Source organism: Coregonus clupeaformis, chromosome 26, assembly GCF_020615455.1.
Source record: "Coregonus clupeaformis isolate EN_2021a chromosome 26, ASM2061545v1, whole genome shotgun sequence".
NCBI lineage: Eukaryota > Metazoa > Chordata > Actinopteri > Salmoniformes > Salmonidae > Coregonus > Coregonus clupeaformis.
In genome coordinates, this window is record NC_059217.1 from 14,816,996 (window position 1) to 14,838,354 (window position 21,359).

Below are 21,359 nucleotides of genomic sequence, written 5' to 3' on the forward strand. Positions count from 1 at the left end.
TTGGCCACACAACATCAGGTACATGGGCTACATATAATCAGACAGAGGGGCGTTGTTTCGCTCACTCGGATGCTTTCTTCAGTGAGATAGTTTCAGCCCCTTACGAATTGAAGGAAAGATAGTTTCAGCCAATTGCGAATTTAAGGAAAGTTGGCGGGTACACAGTGCTCTTTTCGGATGCTGGAATTATTTTGGATGAATGTGTGAAGGTAATTTGTTTGACATTCAGATGAAAACATAACTGGTTGTGTTCATGGCACATTAAAAGGTAATACATTTTTACAGTTAAACTACATGTCTTTACAGCGGCTCAGTCTGGACTCTAAGTACGCCCCTGAGTGAACACATTTTAGTTGCAATCATCTTTGAAATCAGCATATTTTGCGTTATGGTACTAGGGTAGTGAATTGATGTTAGCTTCAGCTGTAAGCTAGCAAGGAAAGTTAGCCTACAATAAAGCTAGAAGCTACTGGTATCTTCTTGCATTGTAAAGTGTTCTAGCCTATATGGACATTGTTTTGCGAACAGTAATTAACCGTTTCAACATTTCTACATGCCGTGTCGCATTATTCAAGTGTGTTAACTTCTGTGCAGAATGAGTGGGGAGCTAACATGATACAGCCCAGACTCCCAGTGCAGGCTAGCAATGAGTAAATGGAGCAGGCAGGGTGCACACTATAATAAGGGGGTTGGCTATGCTGATAGACAGGCTTAATACATGAGACACATCTGACAGAAGTACCGAATGTAACAATAATTCTAGTACCGAACTTTTTTCATATTCTAGTATTGAAAAAGTATTGAAGTTTCGGTATACCGTGCAACACCAACACACACACACCACCTCATCTGTGAAAGCATATGGGCTCCAAAAACACATGATTCAGTCAAACGGGTGGCTCAGAATGTGTGTGTGTGTGTGTCCGTATGCGAGCATGGAAGATAACTGTAGCTGAATGCAGTCACTGTAAAACATATGTTTGTTTTTTATGCAATTTTTTTTTAATACTAGCTAGCTATTTAGTATATGGAATCATAGGCTTTTATCCAGATCCTATGGGGACTAGGGAGATGGTATGTTGTGTGGACCTCACAGCACACACACGCTCCTCGCTCGCTCTGCTTTAAATGTTTGTGTCTGAAGGGAGTCAGGCAGTGTGTTCATGCTACTGTCTGTATACACAGACCGACAACACAGAGGTATCAATTATGGATCCCCTCTCTGGGACCCAATTACACTTAAAGCCTATGAACAAAAGCTATGCTATTTGACAAACAGTACATGGCTTGTTCTGCTCCCAACTGGAGTAACTTGGAATTGAGAGGCAGAGCGAGAGAGAAATGTTCTGGGGTTTAGACTAGAGAGGGGAAGGATGATACTGAGAAGTGGCTAAAAGAGATCTTCAATGAGAATGTCCTGACCCCTCCTGTAAAGGTAACACATGTCAGTGTTTCAGACCCTCTTCAAAACTCAAAACATACCTTCACTCACTGTTCAAAAACAAATTTTCCTTTCACAAACTGAAAACAAACTTGAGGGTAGGGGTTAGGGGTATAATGATTACGTCGAAGCGAGTTCTTACATGTTTGTACCTGAGGGTTGTGGTTAGGAGAACCTTCTTACAGGTTTGTATCAGAGGGTAAGGGTTAGGGGTAGGTTCTTATCTAAGGCAGCATTTCCCGAACACGGTCCTCGGGACCCCAAGGGGTGCACGTTTTGGTTTTTGACCTAACACTACACAGCTGATTGAAATAATCAAAGCTTAATGATTAATTGATTATCTGAATCAGCTGTGTAGTGCTAGGGCAAAAAACTAAACCTGCTTTCAGGGGGGGCCCCAGGACCGAGTTTGGGAAACCCTGCTCTAAGGGCTAGGGTTAGGTTCTTACAGGTTTGTATCTGAGGATAAGGGTTAGGTAAGGGTTAGGGGTAGGCTCTTACAGGTTTGTATCGGAGGGCGTCTCGGTAGGATCCAAACAGGGCAGCCTGAGCCCGGAGGAAGGCCCTTGCTACTCCGCTTCCTGTTGCTGTCGACTGCTTCTTTAGCTTACTCTTCAGAGAGTGGACCTGAGAGAGCGAGAGACAAAGGGAGAGAGAGACAGAGAGAGCAAGCAAGCGAGAGAGGGGGAGGGGATGGAGAGAGGGTGGAGAGACAGATCGAGATAGGAGGAGAGAGAATGAGGGTGGAGAGAGAGAGAGAGAGAGAAAGAGAGAGAGGGAGGGGAGTGAGAGAGGGAGGGAATGGAATGAGAAAAAGAGTGGAAAGAGAGGGGAAAGTTAAATTAACACCTGTGAAATTGGTAGCTGGAACAGGAGAGCCATTCTGGGTGTGAAGTGTCACATTTACAGGTCATCCCCAAGAAATAAATAAAAAAAGCTTATCTGTTGTGCTACAGAGAGCACCTGCAGAGAGCACCTGCTGCTCTGTTAATTGAGCAGAGGATGGGGGAGATGGGGAGGAGAGGAAGGGGAAGGGAGTAAAGAAGGACTGTGAAAGAAAATCCACAGTTGCCTCGTTCTCTCTCCCACTCTCTACTTCTTTTCCTCCCTGTACTATCCTGTAAAGGTCTCTTGACACGAAGAAGCCTCTCTCTCTCTCTCTCTCTCTCTCACAGTAGAGAACAGTACAGTAGGCCTACAGGAGAGCAGCAGCGTGCAGCTGCTTATTATAGGAGGACAAAAGATGCCCCCCATGCAGTCCATTGGAACGTCTAAGGAAGGTGTCAAGAGCCTCCTCACCTGTTCTGAAGTCTGTCTGTCTGAAAGAGGACTGTATAGTACATCTCCCTGTCTGTCTTGAACATAATCACAAAATATACACTGTCCCTTGGTTGTATACAATATACAGTGTACAAAACATTAGGAACACCTGCTCTTTCCATGACAGACTGAAGCGGTGAATCCAGGTGAAAGCTATGATCCCATATTGATGTCACTTTTTAAATCCACTTCAATGTAGATAAAGGGGAGGAGACAGGATAAAGAATAATTTATAAGCCTTGAGACAATTGAGACATGGATTGTGTACGTGTGCCATTCAGAGGGAAAAATATTTAATTGCCTTTGAACGGGGATGGTAGTAGGTGCCAGGTGCACCGGTTTGAGTGTCAAGAACTGAAACTCTGCTAGGTTTTTCACCCTCAACAGTTTTCTGTGTATCAAGAATGGTCCACCACCCAAAGAACATCTAGCCAACTTGACAACTGTGGGAAGCATTAGTCAACATGGGCCAGCATCCATGTGGAACGCTTTCGACACCTAGAGTCCATGCTCCGACGAATTGAGGCTGTTCTGAGGGCAAAAGGGGGTGTTCCTAATGTTTTGTACACTCAGTGTATAACGCCCACGTTGTTGTTCAACTTTTGATGAAATGTTTAGCAGTCTAAGAACTGTACCTATTGATTACCCTGTGAATCCATAGGCATACATCACGTAATGTAAAGCAAGATGTCATTACATTTTCAACCATTCAACAATTCCATTTTAACACCCTCAAGAGACCAGACCAAAACAATCAAGGAACACCTACAGTAACAATACTGTTTGTAATATTAGGAGAAACGCTGACTTCTGTTTGAGTTGAGTTAGCAGTTAGAAACTAGAGGGAAGAGAAGCAGAGTGTTAACAAAGTCTCACTAAACCCCTAGGGTTTAGTCTGACGCTCTCTCTCCACCGTGTCCCCGTCCTGCCTGCTATCATCCACCACGAACACTCCCTCCCCTCCCAGGCATCAAACAGCAGTTTATCACTGCTAAATTAACAACTGTCATCTCCACACTCACTCATTTTTGCTAAATACTTGTATGTTTATGTAAAGTTGTTTCTGAAATTAATATTTCATGTTTGTGTGCGTTTGCAGATTTGTTCTCTCTCCCCCACTGCAAAATCATTAAAGGTCTTTTTTTTTCAGCTTGAGAATCAAAGACAACAGAATGTCAGTCAGTCTATAAGGAGAGTGCTGATACCCTGAAGACCGCCAGACAGGCAGGGAGAAGTTGATTCTGCTGCTAGCGGAGTTCTGGAGATCACCGTTTAGAGGAGAACGATTACAAATACTTTTTAATGAGAGGGAGGGACAAAAAGAGATGTTCTGTTTCGGAATAGAATTAGAATGAGATTGTTTTAGTGACAAGTTAGAATTTTGAAAATGTGTCTTCATTTGTTTTGAGAAGGGAAATTACGGTAGTTCAGTGAAAAGTTTTTTAAAAATTATTAAAGGAACTGTTTTATTTTTATAATCTCAGAAGGCGACAATCACAACATGTGCTAATAAAAACAAAACCCACACATCCCATAAAACAATTAAAAAAAAAAATACAGAAGAAAATAATAAGTGTGTGTTTGACAGAGGAGGCTAGTTAGTGCAGTAGCATCTCACCAGGCATGCTGCAGCAGCAATAGTCTCCGTCAGACTAATTAGCTTTTATAGTGTGAGTGTGGCTAACAAGACGTGAGCAGGCGTCACAGAGGCCCTGCTCTACAGGTGATAACCCTATTTGGCAATGACATTTTTTACTGTAAAGTCACACTGACGGCCAACAGATCAAAGGGACTGACTCCCCCAATGGGTCCAATTAACTATAGCATTGTAGAGAGAGAGCGGGAAGGAAGGAGAGAGAGAGAGAGAGAGAGAGAGAGAGAGAGAGAGAGAGAGAGAGAGAGAGAGAGAGAGAGAGAGAGAGAGAGAGAGAGAGAGAGAGAGAGAGAGAGAGAGAGAGAGAGAGAGAGAGAGAGAGAGAGAGAGAGAGAGAGAGAGAGAGAAGGCGAGAGCGAGACTAAGGAAAGGAAGGCGCAAAGAAAGAAAAAAACTGTTGAGTTATGATAGTCATAATCTATGCAGAGGCCTTTCCCGTATAGGTCTTTTCCCCATAGCTGTGATCTTTTCAATTTACATCAAGGGAGGATGGCTGTGGATGAAAGGCGTGCGTCTGAGGAGCGGCAGGCCGGCAGCCACACAGGGTAGACACAGGGGCTCATTAAGCCATGGCCCAGCCTCCCCATAACAAGGACTGAAGTGGCTGATGTAAAGAGCAGGGGGTCACAGGTCAGACCAGGAACAGATCTCCATTTAACTCAGCAGCTGGAGATGATAATTAGCAGGTGCATTGGTGATATCGGTCTCTCTGTAAAGGATAAGACTAGCTACTGTAGATGGGAATCATTGGATCATTGGATCTCTGCTGTGGGCTGGGGTGGTTCACACATACAGACAACACACACGTGGGCGCACACACGCACACACACACATCATGTAACACCATTCTGAAGTTTTATCTGATTGAACTGGAAGTCCTCTCCCAGTGTGTGTTCATGTAATGACGAATATACACAGACACAATTATGCACAAACCCGTCATTCCATAAAAAGATACGCTTAAAAAGGAGAATTTTTTGCAGAGCACTCAAAATGGATTCACTTCAGAATATCCTAGAAATAACTTCGAAATAATATCACGCGTACAAGGACTGCAATAATTTTTCTAACAAACATGAAGAAGTGTCCAAAGCAGTAAATGTGCCATATATTTCAGCTCTGGTGCCTGTCCCTCTATTGCCTGCTCTAGCAGCAGGTAAAGTAACATTACATAGAGAAACAGAAGAAAGACAAGTTTCATCATCATAACGAGACGCGGAGGATCTAGTCCAGCTGTCAGGGATAACGAGGCTTGGCTGGTACTGTAGTGTCCTCTAAACACATGGGAACTAACGTCAACTAACATTGTCTCACAGCACACATTCACACCACATTACTGCACAGGAACTGACGGTCTGACGACTTTTACTCTGGCGAAAAAAGGCACAGCATGGCTAATTGTTACTGAGCATTTTACCACTATTTATCTACAGCTAGACAGCAGTGGAAACATATATGGTTTGTCTCCCTAGCTAAAACCCAGCAGCATTTTGTAGAGAAAGGTAAAGCAAAGGTAAGTGTTTGCTTAAATATAACGGAGCATTTATCAGTGATTGGACAGTGGGAAAATGTGTATCATCTATATCCTATGTGTTTAAAATGAAAAATAGACACAAAAAAACGTTTAATGATGGCAATGACAATTAAGGCTCAAACTCTGAAAATAAATGTCTAATCAATCACACCTCACAAAATTTGCACCAGCGCATATAAAACTCCCAAATTACGACCCTGACACTGCTGCTGTGGTATAAAGTTTGGGTTTTCTCTTCTAACAAAAAAAGAATGTTTTGTTAAGATTCTGTCCAGGGAAAGAAGGCCGTGGGGACGCAATTAAAGAACTACAAAGAAAAAAGAAATAGTTATGAAAATCTCCCGCTTTCTTTTGATGTGCTGCTGCCTAAATGTTACACATATACTCATGCACAAAGACATGTGTGCGCATGCACACACACACAAACGCACAAAACTACACACTCCACTCACATTTCAAACTTTTAATTAAAAAAATAATATCCGACACATAAAACTCAATATAAAACTATTCTTACCCTTAGAGTCCTGCATTTTTTTGAAGTACAATTTCTAGTATATAAATCAATTCATCATAACAATGTCATTCAAGACAAACACACTCAATTGCTTGTATATTTATATCCAAAATCATTATTTAATTAACGGTCTTCTAGTTGCAAAGCAAAACAATGACTTCCAAGTCCATCAGGCTCAACCTCTAATATATGATGAGAGGACAGAGAAGGCAAGTTAAGTAGGTTATAATATCCCGCGCAGTCTTTCCTGCTGGTGAGATGTGTAGCTAGAAGTCCCACAGGAAAACAAACAAAGACACTGTTACCTACAGCCCATATGAGCAGGATTATAGATCCATCGTCATTTCATTACTCGCAGTGAAATAAGCACATCAAACGGATGATTATGTGTGTGTGTGTGTGTCTATTTGTCTGTGTGTGTGTGTGTGTGTTCATTTGAACTAATAGGGATATCTCATGGCAGATGCTACTCCCTGGAGTGGGGTTACTTTGTCAGGCTGACCCTGTATAGCAGGCTCCGGGATGAGCTGGGAGTTTTGCATACATAATTAAACATATCTAAATGTCATCTTTACTTCAAACACTAACTGGTCTCTGGTGCTCCCTGGGTTGACTTCTAACACAGAATGGACCTGAGCATCAACACACACACAGAGACAGAGACACACAGAGACAGAGTGAGAGAGCGAGAGCGAGAGCGAGAAAGAGAGAGAATAGAGTAAAAATTGGGACTTGTAGTGTGAAGCAGAAACAGAGTGTCCATTGAGTTAAACTAAGTGAGGGCAATTTAACAAGAGACCATTGTTAGTCACACATGCACACAGCCCCCCCACCCCCAAAAATAACATGATATGAATCGTCATCATCAGATCATAATCAAAACCGTTACCTGGCGTTAACCCTCTTTTAACTCATTATGCTTCATTAATAAGAAGTGAGCAATCCTAGAGGGAGCAGCACAGTTCAATACTGATCTTAATGTACAAGCCCATCTCTGAGGTAGGTAGCTTATAGTTTGGGAAGTCCTGGAGCTGTTTCACAGTGGAAATACACACCTGGCCCTGCTCTGTATGCAGTGTGCAGCTGTGGCTGTGGCTAATGCGTAGTGTTGACGAAGCAGAAACATGGAAGTAGAGAACTCTTTCTCCTGATTTAAATGTCAGCTTGGCGTTTTGAGCGATTATCGTTCACTGTCTACAGGACTCAGTGTGACTATTAGTGAGACAGGAGAGTACATTCCTGTGTGTGTGTGTGTGTGTGTGTGTGTGTGAGAGTGTGTAGCTGCGTTGGCTGCTGATGATGTTGTTGTTTTCTGCGAACGTCTGTAGCTGAACTCCCAATTAAAGCTGTTGTGTTTGATTACCTGTGCCAGGTTATCTCTGGAGACACACACACACACACACACCTCTCCCTCTGCCGTATTTGTTAACTTCCAACCACAGTCTTAAAATACAACAAGTAGGTGTGCACTGGGTAAATTCCCCTCATTGATTGAACACATATGATCAAATATAGGAAAGGTAGAAATGCAAGGAACAGTGTGTCAAAAAAGCAAGAGGCGACAGAGAACAGAGGGAATTATACTGTGATCTGAAAGGGGTGCGTCTGAAAATAAAGACGTTCTTGTACATCTTACCTTGAATGTGTAAAACACACAAAAGGAATAATACATTATTTAAAAAATCCTCCAGTCTTCGATAATCAAATAAAAATGGGATTCAGTCGCACATTGTTTGTTTTCAGAATTAATGTCTGCCTAATTTCCTATTCTTGGATACTTTTAATGACTAGCGTGGTAAATAACCACACTACACCCCAACCAATTATAACTGTATCACCATGTAGGAGAAGTCTGCAAAACAATTCAAAAACACAAAGAATGGTAGAAAGAAAGAATAAAAGCGCCATGATCTTTAGAACAACAACAGTGGTTGATATTGCACATTCCTTATTCTATACACTTGTCAACACGTTGATTTTAATAAAACACACATAGACCTCAGAGACCTATATTTGTAGCATCTGTAGAAAAGCGGCTGAAACTTTCCAGAGTTTAAGAACCTATAAACCTTTTCAGACCAATGCCACAAATTAGCAAAACATGATTTAACTCAAAAACAATGCCACTAATGAATACATATTAAGAGCAAATAGTTCTCTTCAACAAAATGTAAGGAACTTTTTAACATTATATTACACCATTACAATATTGTAATTTAACATTATAAAATGATTTCTTTAATTCTATAAATGTGCTTAATATCCCAAACAGATTAAGGATAGGGAATTGATTTTTATTATAAATCAGCTGCATGATATTTCCATTTACATTTCAACACTCAACAAGAAAAATGTAAATGTTTTGTGCAACGTAATTTCATTTTAAAAAAATTATCTCAACAGGAAAACAGACAACAGCTTATTTAAGAAAATGCCTTCACAACTGCCAAAATTCAACATTTATCGAAAAATGATTCATGTGAAATACTACCACGTCATTCTCAGTGCGTAGTAGCTGGACAAATTCGGAACAAAAATACAATTAACACAGGAAACTCAACTCCGTCTCAAAACACAAGACCAAAAATAATTCTCAGAAGATTACACACATCCTTTTTTTCACCCTTACCAATTATTCTCTCTATTTGTAAATCTTTTGCTTTTTCGCAAAGCGGAAGCACTACTGGCGTGGTAGCATTTCTAATAGTCAATAAATCTAAAATATTATGTGTGAAATTGGGGGAAATGGCCATTAAAGGGCAGCTGCGGGGTCCTGTCTGGGAGCGGGCCAGGTAATGCAGGACGTCTGTGACCCCTGACCCCTCCAGAGCAGGGCCAGTGGTCAGCCGGAGCTGTAATGGACGCCACATGCACAGTCACTCCGCAGCCTCAATTAGATACATACATCTCCAAAAAAGCTTTCGATAAATATCGGAGAGCTGCTATAATAAAAATAAAAAAACTTGAAACACCAAAAAAAATTTGCCCCTGAACCTATTTTAATATACTTGGTTTTTATGGAAGGAGAGAGGCATTGGATTTTCAAAGTGTGGATAACTAGTAGAAAACTCTCACTATCTGAATCCCAGGTTAGATAAGGCTGAAGTGAAAGGAGATGCAGGTTATCAGGTCTGCTAATCTGTATCTACTAATGCAGTATGCTCCTGATAAATTCATATTAACAGTACCAATTGAATTACTGTACATTCTTCCTCTTAAATGCTAACTGTGAACTGTTCTTGATAGGTTTAGCGTATGCTGTCCCGGCAGTCCCAAGCCGATGTATTCAACAGGAAGCCACAGTACAGTCAGCGAGAACAGGTAAATTAAGTGTCTATTATAATTCTAGCTGTATAAAGTTATAATGACAGTTCTATAAAGACGTCACTTTGTTTGCAATAACAGTCCTATAAAGTTAATCTCAAGCAAGTTTCTTATTCTGAGATTAAAAGAGACCCCTTTAATTAAGCCTTCAGTTCCCCGGCCGTGGGTTCTGACGAACTGAGCAATGCCTCTCAACCATCCTACTGTATGTAAACGCAATTATCAGATGCCATGTGGCACGTCCTTCTAACTAACAAGCAAACTAACAAAGGACTTGGAATTCCCTGCAATTAGTACCTGCTCTTTTCCTGATTCATCTACATCACCCCTAGCGATGAGGGGGCAGGGGAGAAAGAGAGAGAGAGCGAGAGAGAGAAAATAAAACCCAATTTGCTGTAATAAATATACGATTGTACTGTACTGTAGTATGTGACACATCTTGTTTCAGGTGGTGTAATTCGCCGTGATATGAAGAGTGTGTTCTGTGATTAGTCGGAGGGAAATGGCGAGCTCCAGGATCAAAGCCGCCACTTAATTTAGCAGACGACAAAGACAAAGGCTTTTCTCTGTTGCCTGTCGGATTCAAAAAGAGCCAGCTCCCTTTTATGACAGACTCCGTTTGCTGTTTAATTTCGGATTGGAGTCCCTGGGCACGGAGAGAGAGGCGGGCTGCTGCACAGTCAGAGAGAGGAAGCCATACTGTAGGTATAGGTATACTATTAGGGCTGTGTGTGTGAATGTGTGTGTGTGTGCGCGCGCGTGCGTGTGTGTGTATGAGTACAGTACACACACACTGCCTCACAAGGAGTATTAAATCCCCCATAGAGAGGAAAGAATCAAACAGCCTCCTGCGTGATTCAAACGGAGGAATGACAGGCGTGTGTGTGTGTGTGACCCTGGTTTCCTGTTCCACTGACCGGTGTCAGTGCTACATTAATTAAAGAGATGGAGATGGCAGGTGGCTGTAGAGACGCCACTGGTAATTGGCCCCCTACTTCTCTCTCTCTTTCGCTCCCTCTCTCTTTCCCGCTTTTTCACTGCATCCACAAACCCACAGTCTCGCCCTCCATCCCTTCTCAAACACACAGTCTTTCTCGCTCTGTCATTCCCGGAGACGTGCCACTGGGCAGGCAGAAAAAGCAGTCTTAGAGGAATAATGATTAGAATGGAGGGAGATGAAGGGGAGAGATGTTTCCAAAGATCTGATGGCTGATGAACGCTGCTTGCATTTCGGTGTGTGCGTGTGTGTGTCGCAGGATTTCCCACAAGAGCCGCTAAGGACCAGGGGGGTGGGGGGGAATGGGTTGGTTAGACAAGTGAGTGAGGAAGAGTGTGTGTGTGTACATCCTTAAGAGGACATGGATATACAGTGCATTCGGAAAGTATTCATACCCCTTCACTTTTTCTACATTTTGTTACGTTACAGCCTTATTCTAAATTTGATTAAATTGTTTGTTTTTTCTCGTCAATCTACACACAATACCCCATAATGACAAAGCAAAAACAGGTTTTTAGAAATGTTTGCTAAAAAACTTAAATATCACTTTTACATAAATATTCAGACCCTCTACTCAGTACTTTGTTGAAGCACCTTCGGCAGCGATTACAGCCTTGGGTATGACCTGTATTTGGGGAGTTTTCATCAAGGATCTCTCAATACCTTGCTTCGTTCACCTTTCCCTCGATCCTGACTAGTCTCCCAGTCCCTGCTGCTGAAAAACATCCCCACAGCATGATGCTGCCACCACCATGCTTCACCGTAGGGATGGTGCAAGGTTTCCTCCAGACGTGATGCTGGGCATTCAGGCCAAAGAGTTCATTCTTAGTTTCATCAGACCAGATAATCTTGTTTCTCATGGTCTGAGAGTCTTTAGGTGCCTTTTAGCAAACTCCAAGCGGGCTGTCATGTGCCTTTTACTGAGGAGTGGCTTTCGTCTGGCCACTCTACCATAAAGGCCTGAGTGGTGGAGTGCTGCAGAGATGGTTGTCCTTCTGGAAGGTTCTCCCATCTCCACAGAGGAACTCTGGAGCTCTGTCAGTGACCATCGGGTTCTTGGTCACCTCCCTGACCAAGGCCCTTCTCCCCCGATTGCTCAGTTTGGCCGGGTGGCCAGCTCTAGGAAGAGTCTTGGGGGTTCCAAACTTCTTCCATTTAAGAATGATGGAGGCCACTGTGTTCTTGGGGACCTTCAATGCTTCGACACAATCCTGCCTCTGAGCTCTACGGACAATTCCTTCGACTTCATCGTTTGGTGTTTGCTCTGACATGCACTGTCAACTCTGGGACCTTATATAGACAGGTGTGTGCCTTTCCAAATCATGTCCAATCAATTTAATTTACCACAGGTGGACTCCAATCAAGTTGCAGAAACATCAAGGATGATCAATCGAAACAGGATGCACCTGAGCTCAATTTCGAGTCTCATAGCAAAGGGTCTGAATACTTACGTAAATAAGGTATCTGTTTTACATTTTTAATACATTTGCAAAAATGTCTAAAAACCTGTTTTCCATTTGTCATTATGGGGTATTGTGTGTAGATTGATGAGGATTTTTTTTTTCTTTAATCAATTTTAGAATAAGGCTGTAAAGTAACAAAAGGTGGAAAAAGTGAAGGGGTCTGAAGACTTTCCAAATGCACTGTACTACTTGTGTTGGTGAATGAGAGAAAGAAAGCGGGAGAAGAGAAGGACGGTGTGAATGGAGGAGTGTGTGTATACTGTAGGTAAAAGTCAAAGATCGTGTGTGTGAGTGTGTGTGAGAGAGAGAAAGGGAGACAGAGAGTAGGTGTGAAAGAGGCTCTGCATATGTGCATGTGTAATAAGAAAGATTGCGGCAGGGTGTGTGTGTGTGTGTGTGTGTGTGTGTGTGTGTGTGTGTGTGTGTGTGTGTGTGCTCACCACGTCGCTGGGCAGGTTCTGCAGGTCATCCTGGGGGCTCTCCAGTGTGTTGGTGTCCACATTCAGAATCACTACATCCTCTAATGACCTGCTACGCACTCTCTGAGAGGAGAAACACAGGTCATCAGCTAAACACACACGCACACCAATCATCATAAAGAAACAACATCCCTCGTCACACACCAGCACATTTTTTTTTTTACAAATGTGGTGTAAAAAATATTTCTCCCTCCCAAAAAAGTTACAGAAATTTAAACACAGACCGTATTTATTAATCTCAGAGTGTTTTTAATAGAACAATTACATGTTTTATTGTTCTAGAACTCGCTACTTTCACAGGTCATTATAATAAGACACAAAGACCTGTTCTATAACCTCAAACCCACATGCTCGTCTTACAGCCAGACTGTTTTAGATTGAAATAGACTGACAAGTAACATTTTAAGCTACAGTCAAACAACTTTACTCCACACACACAGACAAATACACCAAAATGAAAAATAGCACACAGCAAACATTCAAAGTCAGAAAACATTTTCTAGCGGCGTAAAGCCTCATGCATCAACAGTAGTCTTTCTGATAGCTACAAACCACACTGTTCTTTATATGGTGCTCAGTAGGCAGGTGGGGGTGGGGGGTGGGGTGGGGGGGTCTCTAGTTTGTCACTTCTGTCTGTGATAGTCTGTGATACGGAGACTCTCATATACACACACTCACACAGATATGCACACACAGACACACACACAAGCTTTCCAGTGTTTCCTGTTTCCAGTGGGATACGTCAATGTAAATATTGCACCATTAAGAATTTCACAATTGAATTCAATCTCAGCTGTTTGATTACACTTATAGACTGTACACATCCACCCCACAGTGTTAAAATACATTTAAATACTAGATACCAAATCATAATACATATTAATAAAATATAGCAGGTTAAATTCAGAATCAGATTCTGATTTAGATATAATATGATGTGTCTGAAATGTTTGACTTACCTCTAGCAGACTGAGATGAACTCCTACCAGGTATGGCATGGGGGCACTATGGAGGAGAACATTTGAAAGGAGGATCTGAGTCAGGACTAAATGATTAATGATAATGACTGGATAATATATATATATATACACACACACATATACCATCGGGTTATATGTATACCCACAGTGCATTCAGAAAGAATTCAGACCCCTTCCCTTTTTCCACATTTTGATACGTTACAGCCTTATTCTAAAATGGATTTTTAAAACATCTACACACAATACCCCATAATGACAAAGTGAAAACAGGTTTTAGAATAATTATCAAATGTATTACAAATAAAAAACAGGAATACCTTATTTACATAAGAATTCAGACGCATTGCTATGAGACTCTAAATTGAGCTCAGGTGCATCCTGTTTCCATTCATCATCCTCGAGATGTTTCTACAACTTGATTGGAGTCCACCTGTGGTGAATTCAATTGGACACGATTTGGAAAGGCACACACCTGTCCCACAGTTGACATGCATGTCAGAACAAAAACCAAGCCATGAGGTCGAAGGAATTGTCCGTAGAGCTCCGAGACATGGTTGTGTCGAGGCATAGATCTGGGGAAGAGAACCAAAAAATGTCTGCAGCATTGAAGGTCACCAATAACACAGTGGCCTCCATCATTCTTAAATGGAAGAAGTTTGGAACCCCCAAGACTCTTCCTAGAGCTGGCCACCCGGCCAAACTGAGCAATCGGGGGAGAAGGGCCTTGGTCAGGGAGGTGATCAAGAACCCGATGGTCACTGACAGAGCTCCAGAGTTCCTCTGTGGAGATGGGAGAACCTTCCAGAAGGACAACCATCTCTGCAGCACTCCACCAATCAGGCCTTTATGGTAGAGTGGCCAGACGGAAGCCACTCCTCAGTAAAAGGCACATGACAGCCTGCTTGGAGTTTGCCAAAAGACACCTAAAGGACTCTCAGACAATGAGAAACAAGATTCTCTGGTCTGATGAAATCAAGATTGAACTCTTTGGCCTGAATGCCAAGCATCATGTCTGTAGGAAACCTGGCACCATGTCTATGGTGAAGCATGGTGGTAACAGCATCATGCTGTGGGGATGTTTTTCAGCAGCAGGGACTGGGAGACTAGTCAGGATCCAAGGAAAGATGAACGGAGCAAAGTACAGAGAGATCCTTGATGAAACCTGCTCCAGAGCGCTCAGGACCTCAGACTGTGGCGAAGGTTCACCTTCCAACAGGACAACAACCCTAAGCACACAGCCAAGACAACGCAGGAGTGGCTTCGGGACAGGTCTATGAATGTCCTTGAGTGGCCCAGCCAGAGCCCGGACTTGAACTCGGTCAAACATCTCTGGCGAGACCTGAAAATAGCTGTGCAGCAACGCTCCCCATCCAACCTGACAGAGCTTGAGAGGTTCTGCAGAGAAGAATGGGAGAAACTCCCCAAATACAGGTGTGCCAAGCTTGTAGTGTCATACCCAAGAAGACTGGAGGCTGTAATCGCTGCCAAAGGTGCTTCAAAAAAGTACTGAGTAAAGAGTCTGAATACTTATGTAAATGTGATATAAGTTTCTTATTTTTAATACATTTGCAAAAATGTATGAAAACCAGTTTTTGCTTTGTCAAAAACAATTTAATCAATTTTAGAATAAGGCTGTAATGTAACAAAATGTGGAAAAAGTCAATGGGTCTGAAAACTTTCCGAATGCACTGTACATACAGTATGAGGAGAACGCTGAAGTCGTAACCTTTTCACTGATGTAATCAGACCTCATGTTTGATTCCCAGTTCGTCCACTAGATCGCAGTAGAAGATCACATGATGTGACTTGGCCACTTGAAACCAGATGTGTCTGGTTTGATCTGGTTTGGGTAGTGACTCACTGCGTGAAAATGGTTGAACGGATTTTCAAGCCTGACATCTTAAAAGGACCCTAGTGATTTTAAATAACACACAGACAGGCAAGGAAACTTCAAACTTAATTTTCCCATTCATTTTCCCCATTGGAAATGAGTGAGATATTTCAACGGCGCATATGGAGGATGCATTCAAGGCAATGTCAAATTAAATGTGGATGGAGAAAGAAATGCATTGTATTACAATGACCACCAAGGTGTACCCTTTCCAAGCACACAACACTTTTGCACTTTTGGTGACTTGACCTAAATTGCATGCTCTATGAATATTAATAATTTATGGCCTGTGTGTGTGTGGGGGGGGATCTGGATCTCTTCTAGTTTTAAAGCTTTGGTCCATTTTATACAAAATAATTGGCATAGTAGGCAATGTAACCAACCACAGCCCTCCTTTAACTTGTATAAGTTGCACATCCTGCAAATCACCAGCAGAGGGCGATGATTTTGAATCCATTTTCACATTCACTGTTGGTAATTCTTACAAATTGGATCATAACTTTAAAAGTAGCAGAGATCCCACTCTGGAACTTTGATATGCTCGTAGAGTATATTATGTTAAACAATATATTAAAAAATGTGCCAAATAAAAAATTGGATATTTCCAATATACATGTTCATATTTTTCAATATTCATAAATTATCGTAAAAAAGGATAGTGAAATAAAAATGCTACTCATATTACAGAGCAAGCGGTAAAACTTCATATGACACAAATGTTTGCTTTGTAGCACCTACAGATGAAACACAATGGAGTCTTAAAGAAGGCCTTGGTAAAGCCAAAATGTCATAAACATGCGAACATTGAAAGGTTTTTCTTCAATTATGCTTTTATATAAAAATATCAAATATATGTCAACAATCCTTCCTCTAAAGGACTATTCTATGTATTACATTTCGTGAAATTCATCAAAATCAAGGTATTTTTCTGTCTGGGTTTCGTGAGGAATCACTCAAAGATCAGATGAACAGAACCAAACAATAAATCATTTATTACAGTGATGTTACTGTACCTTTAGCAAAACCATCTTCTACTTCAGATACAGTCGGTTACAAATAACACTATTAACATATCATTTTCCAGCTAAGACTATTACCTACTACAGTCTATAACGAGACATACAGTATTTACCGTTAATCATTAATCAAGCCTCAGCGCTGTCCTGTAACCCAATCAGCTAGCGGCAGAGAGGACCAGGGAGGACATGCCTGCACCATCTAACATCATTAACGCCTCACACACTTCCCAGAAACCAACGCCGCCTGCTCTCAACCAAACAAACCTGATTACTCTAACTGGGGAACGTCACTGGGCCCAAGGCTTGGCAGGGCTGGGAGTGTGTGTGTGTAGATCCTATTCTGTTCTGTGGCCGCTGCCTCAATCAGGTTAACTGGTTAATAAGTTCTGTTCTATCTCGCTACAACAGCTGGCCTGCTGTAGGTCTGTCACAATACTGTAACCGCTCTCCCTTTCATGTAAACGTACACACACACAATGCTGGAGTCATGGTATAACACATGGTTAACTCTGTTTGAGAGGTTGTAATGTGATTTGGTAGATATTTGATTATGGGAATGCCCATTCGTTTGGCATAAGACATGATTGGTGTTATTTAGCTGGCAGTGATCAACAGGTTTTACACTAAGCAAAAACATTACAGTAAATGTGTATGAATATAATATTCTACTATAATAATAATGTATATAAATATGTTATTTCACTGCCTGTGCCATATCTGGGCACTGACTCAAGAATCCATAGGTTAAGTTCTGCATATATCCACAAATTGAGGTCAATTGAGGTCAGTCAACGTCCAGTCAGACTTGTTAGATTAGTGTTGGATGAGTTGTAATGAAATCCACTGAGGGTGAAGACATGGACAGATTGATGCTGACCGGCCCAGGGAATCAAATATGTAGAAAGACCATTCACACTGTTAATTATGGAGCAAAACCTCACTAGAAAATAGTGTGAGAGGAATAAGAAGAGTTCTCGTGTGTGTGTGTGTCCAGTAGCAGAGTCTTACCAGCAGTAGTCCAGTAGATGTGGAGGCAGGACAGGGATGTAAATGTGTTGCCAGTACATGGGGAACAACATGGCAGCAGAGCCGTGGACACACGCAGTTAACTACAGAGGGACGAGAGGGACAAACACAACATGTTATAACAAAGCCCTTTTTTCTCAAATCTGACTCGAGGCTAGAAGTACTGCTGGTTTTCATTTTAAAAGTAGATTCAGCAAGATGGCAATTGGCTCTGTTGTGTATGATGATGTCATCTTGCTGAATGTACCTTTTAAGGGGCTTCAATCTTTAGTGAAACACCTAAATGTTCAACCTTCCCCCCCAAGAAACAGACTGTATGATCTGTTGTGTTACTGTTGCCAATTTATAGCTCAGCTTTCATCCCAACAAAACAAGACTCAGACATGACACTGACAGCTTGATAATGGTGTCATGCACACACACAGTAGGAGGAATTGAAGAAGAGAGACTGAAAGATGGATATCAATCAGGTAAGAGTGGTGTGTGTTTGTGTGTGTGTGGGGGGGTGTAAAACCTTGTGATGGATACACAACAAGAAATAAAGGATGAAGATAATGTCAGCCAGGCAACAAAGACCTGATACAAAACGACCTGAAACTCAAAACATTAACCCCTGTTAGTTATCAATGGAGAAAAATAGACACAGAGGAGTCACTGTTGATTTTCAAAGGATAGTTTTATTCTCTCTTTTACGATATAATGTAAAAAGACAAATAGATGAGTAGAGACTGTGACCCTAGAGTTTTAAAGGCTCTTGACTACCTAGTAATTGTAATGACCTGCGCACGCACGTGCACACACTAGTATACACTTGTACACACTTGTGTCACACACACACACACACACACACACACACACACACACACACACACACACACACACACAGAGGGGCAGGCTAGCTAGCTCATCCTGCAGATTAAAATAACATGATTAAATATGGAAAGAGAACAGTGGTCTGAGGGCTCTGTGGGGACTTCATTAGGGCAAATTGCCAAAGAATGAAACATGAGTTAGTCGAGAGACCGCTAGCGCTACGGGCTGGGCGAATACCGCTGGGACCTGGGAGCAGGCGCTACGCTTGGAAGTGTGAACCGCAGACACACACACAAACTACACAAAATGTCACAAGTGACCGGCGAGCGAGCAAACGCGGCCAAGCTTGGCGACTGAACTGAACCGACACAAAGAGCACCCCCCCCCCCTTTAAGAAAGAGCCTGAACGTCTGTGTAGCTCTTAACATATGAGGTGTGTGTGTGTGTGTGTGGGGGGGGGGGGGTTGGTGGAGGTTCAACCTTTTTCATTTGTTATTTAGAGAGAGGAGCAATATTTTACTTTCCTGCAATCTCTCACAGAGTTCCACAATCATTAAGGTTTAATCAACTTTTAATTGGTGTCTTGCTCCACATATCTGCATATGCATATTCGCTTGCCGCCTCCTTCAAATAAAATACAACAATGCTACAGTCCTGTCAGATTTAATTCCCCAGCAAAAACAAATATCTAAGGAGGAACTAAATCAATTGTATGAATATTAATGTGAGAGTGTATTAGTTGGAGACAGGAGAGTATCAAAGCTGTCTTGCCATTCTCTCCTCTCCTAGTAAATGGTGACAGTATAAACCTATTAAATAATGATGAAGAGAGGTCAGTGGATCAGCGGTGCACACCTCCTTTGTATACACGCACACACACACACACACACACACACACACACACACACACACACAGACAAGCACACACACACACACACGCACACACACACACACACACACACACACACACACAGACAAGCCACACACACACACACACACACACACACACAGACAAGCACACACGCACACACACACATACACACCTTCCTCAGGGAGACAGAGAGAGAGTAGGCTCAGCCGTTGGTACCAGGAGGTAATGGGACAGAAGAACTAACTAACCAACTGCAATTATCTCAGCCACAGCCAGGCCTCAAGGTGAGGCTCACTTAGCCCCCAATTGGCCTGCTTCACTCCCAGGTTAAAAGAGAAGAGACAGCGTATCTCTCTTGTAAGGATGGGGGGGGTAGAAGGGGGGGTTCTACTGAAACTAAGATAAACATTTTAAAAACAAAAATTAGATGTGATTTCTCTCTCCCCCTACCAACCAGGGAGGAAGGAGATAAGGTTGTAGAGGAGTCCAAAGGCATAGTACACATACTTCCTCTCACATTTAACCCAAACCAAACCCATGTCTATCTACAGCTGGCTACACACAGGTTTTAGAGACGATTAAATCAAAAAGAGACATTTGTAAGCACTTTTTCCTCTTTCTTTCTTTCTCAGGGGCTCCACTAGAGAGCAGGTCACGGGGGGGGCTAGGAGCCTGATAAAATATTTGCCAAGCTAATAAATAATAGATGTGTGGAGCCAAATGGCTTACATGCTCCACAAAAGACCTGGTGCTTAATATTCCATTCAATGGAGAATCACAGATACAGTCCCCAAGAACAAATAGTGGATTAGGCCTGCTTTAGGTGCTAGCCTTGGCCCTCTGGGACCTGGGGTCCTCCCAGTAATGAGCCTCAGATGGGTCAGAGATTATACAGCAACAGCCTGCTTCTGAAGGCACCAGAGCCCATCCAGCCTTGACAGCTCTCCTAAGTCCTCCCATAAACTGACCACATTAAACACACAATACTATAAACTGATAGAGAGAAACTGAACATATTAACACCATCTTTCCCCTTAACTGGAGACAACAGTCTGTGCACACTGTGTACTAACTATCAATCTATTCCTAAATAACTCGGTCAGGAGTTCGACGATACTTTTGCCCCCCAAAATATCCACTGTTAATTCAATTTCATTGAAAAAAATATTTTTTCCTTGCGAGACCTGCCTCAAGACAGTTATGATTGTATAGTGCACTCAGTAAGGAACTAATAACGGACTAATAACTAATAACTGATTTGTGAAAGCAAGCAGCTCAGAAGAATGCAGTTCACCAGTGATATGAACAGGGAGCGTGGGTGGCAACAGACAGGTAACTATCAAAGACACTTGTTAACCATCAAAGAGCACGTCACAACCCTTTATTGTTGTCTTATTCGGATGAGCTTGTTGCTCTGCCTTCAAAACATCTGCTTTAACAAGCAGTCAACCAGGCACACACTCTCAGTGCGATGTTCACCAAGACAGGGCCCTACAAACTAAAGACTGTAGGAGTAACTGGGCTACAGCTGCTCACCCACACCATTCTTTAACTGGAATAGGCAAGATCAACAGACCTCAAACCTTCTTCTCTGCCTTTTCTCCAATCCTTTCCCCCCCCTCCCCCTCTCTCGCTCTCTCTCTCTCTCTCCAACCTCATACACCTTCCCACGTCCTCTACCCTCTGCTCTCTCCTATCCCTCCCTCTCCACCCCTTCTTCTCTCCTCATCCAAAGGAAGATCCCCAATTACCTCCGCTCTGCTCTCTCCGTGTGTTGACAAACGCCTGGTGTCACTGCAGAGCCACACAGGCGTGCCACTAACAAGTAGACGGCACTAAGACACAGAGAAGGAGGGCATCGCAGTAACACCAGGCCACCCTCACACACAAAGTCACACCCACCCCTGCACACACACAAAAACAATCTGCAACCAAATACAAAAATGGGGAACAAAACCCCAGACTACAGATGATGCGCTAACAACCAGCCACCATAAGAAACGTAGCTATAGGGACAAGAGAGGACAGAA

At 42.4% G+C, this 21,359-nt stretch overlaps 1 protein-coding gene across 2 annotated transcripts in view; it reads right to left on the reverse strand.

The window, feature by feature from the left end:
* LOC121540413 (DENN domain-containing protein 1B) overlaps window positions 1-21,359 on the reverse strand; it is a 174,256-nt gene that overhangs the window by 44,154 nt on the left and 108,743 nt on the right. For both annotated transcript variants that reach the window (XM_041849264.2, XM_041849263.2), the window contains exons 10-13: window positions 17,628-17,728; window positions 13,689-13,734; window positions 12,691-12,792; window positions 1,943-2,068 (exon numbers count right to left, since the gene is read on the reverse strand). In XM_041849264.2, coding sequence (XP_041705198.1) covers window positions 1,943-2,068; window positions 12,691-12,792; window positions 13,689-13,734; window positions 17,628-17,728 — 375 coding nt within the window. The remainder of the gene's footprint in view (window positions 1-1,942; window positions 2,069-12,690; window positions 12,793-13,688; window positions 13,735-17,627; window positions 17,729-21,359) is intronic.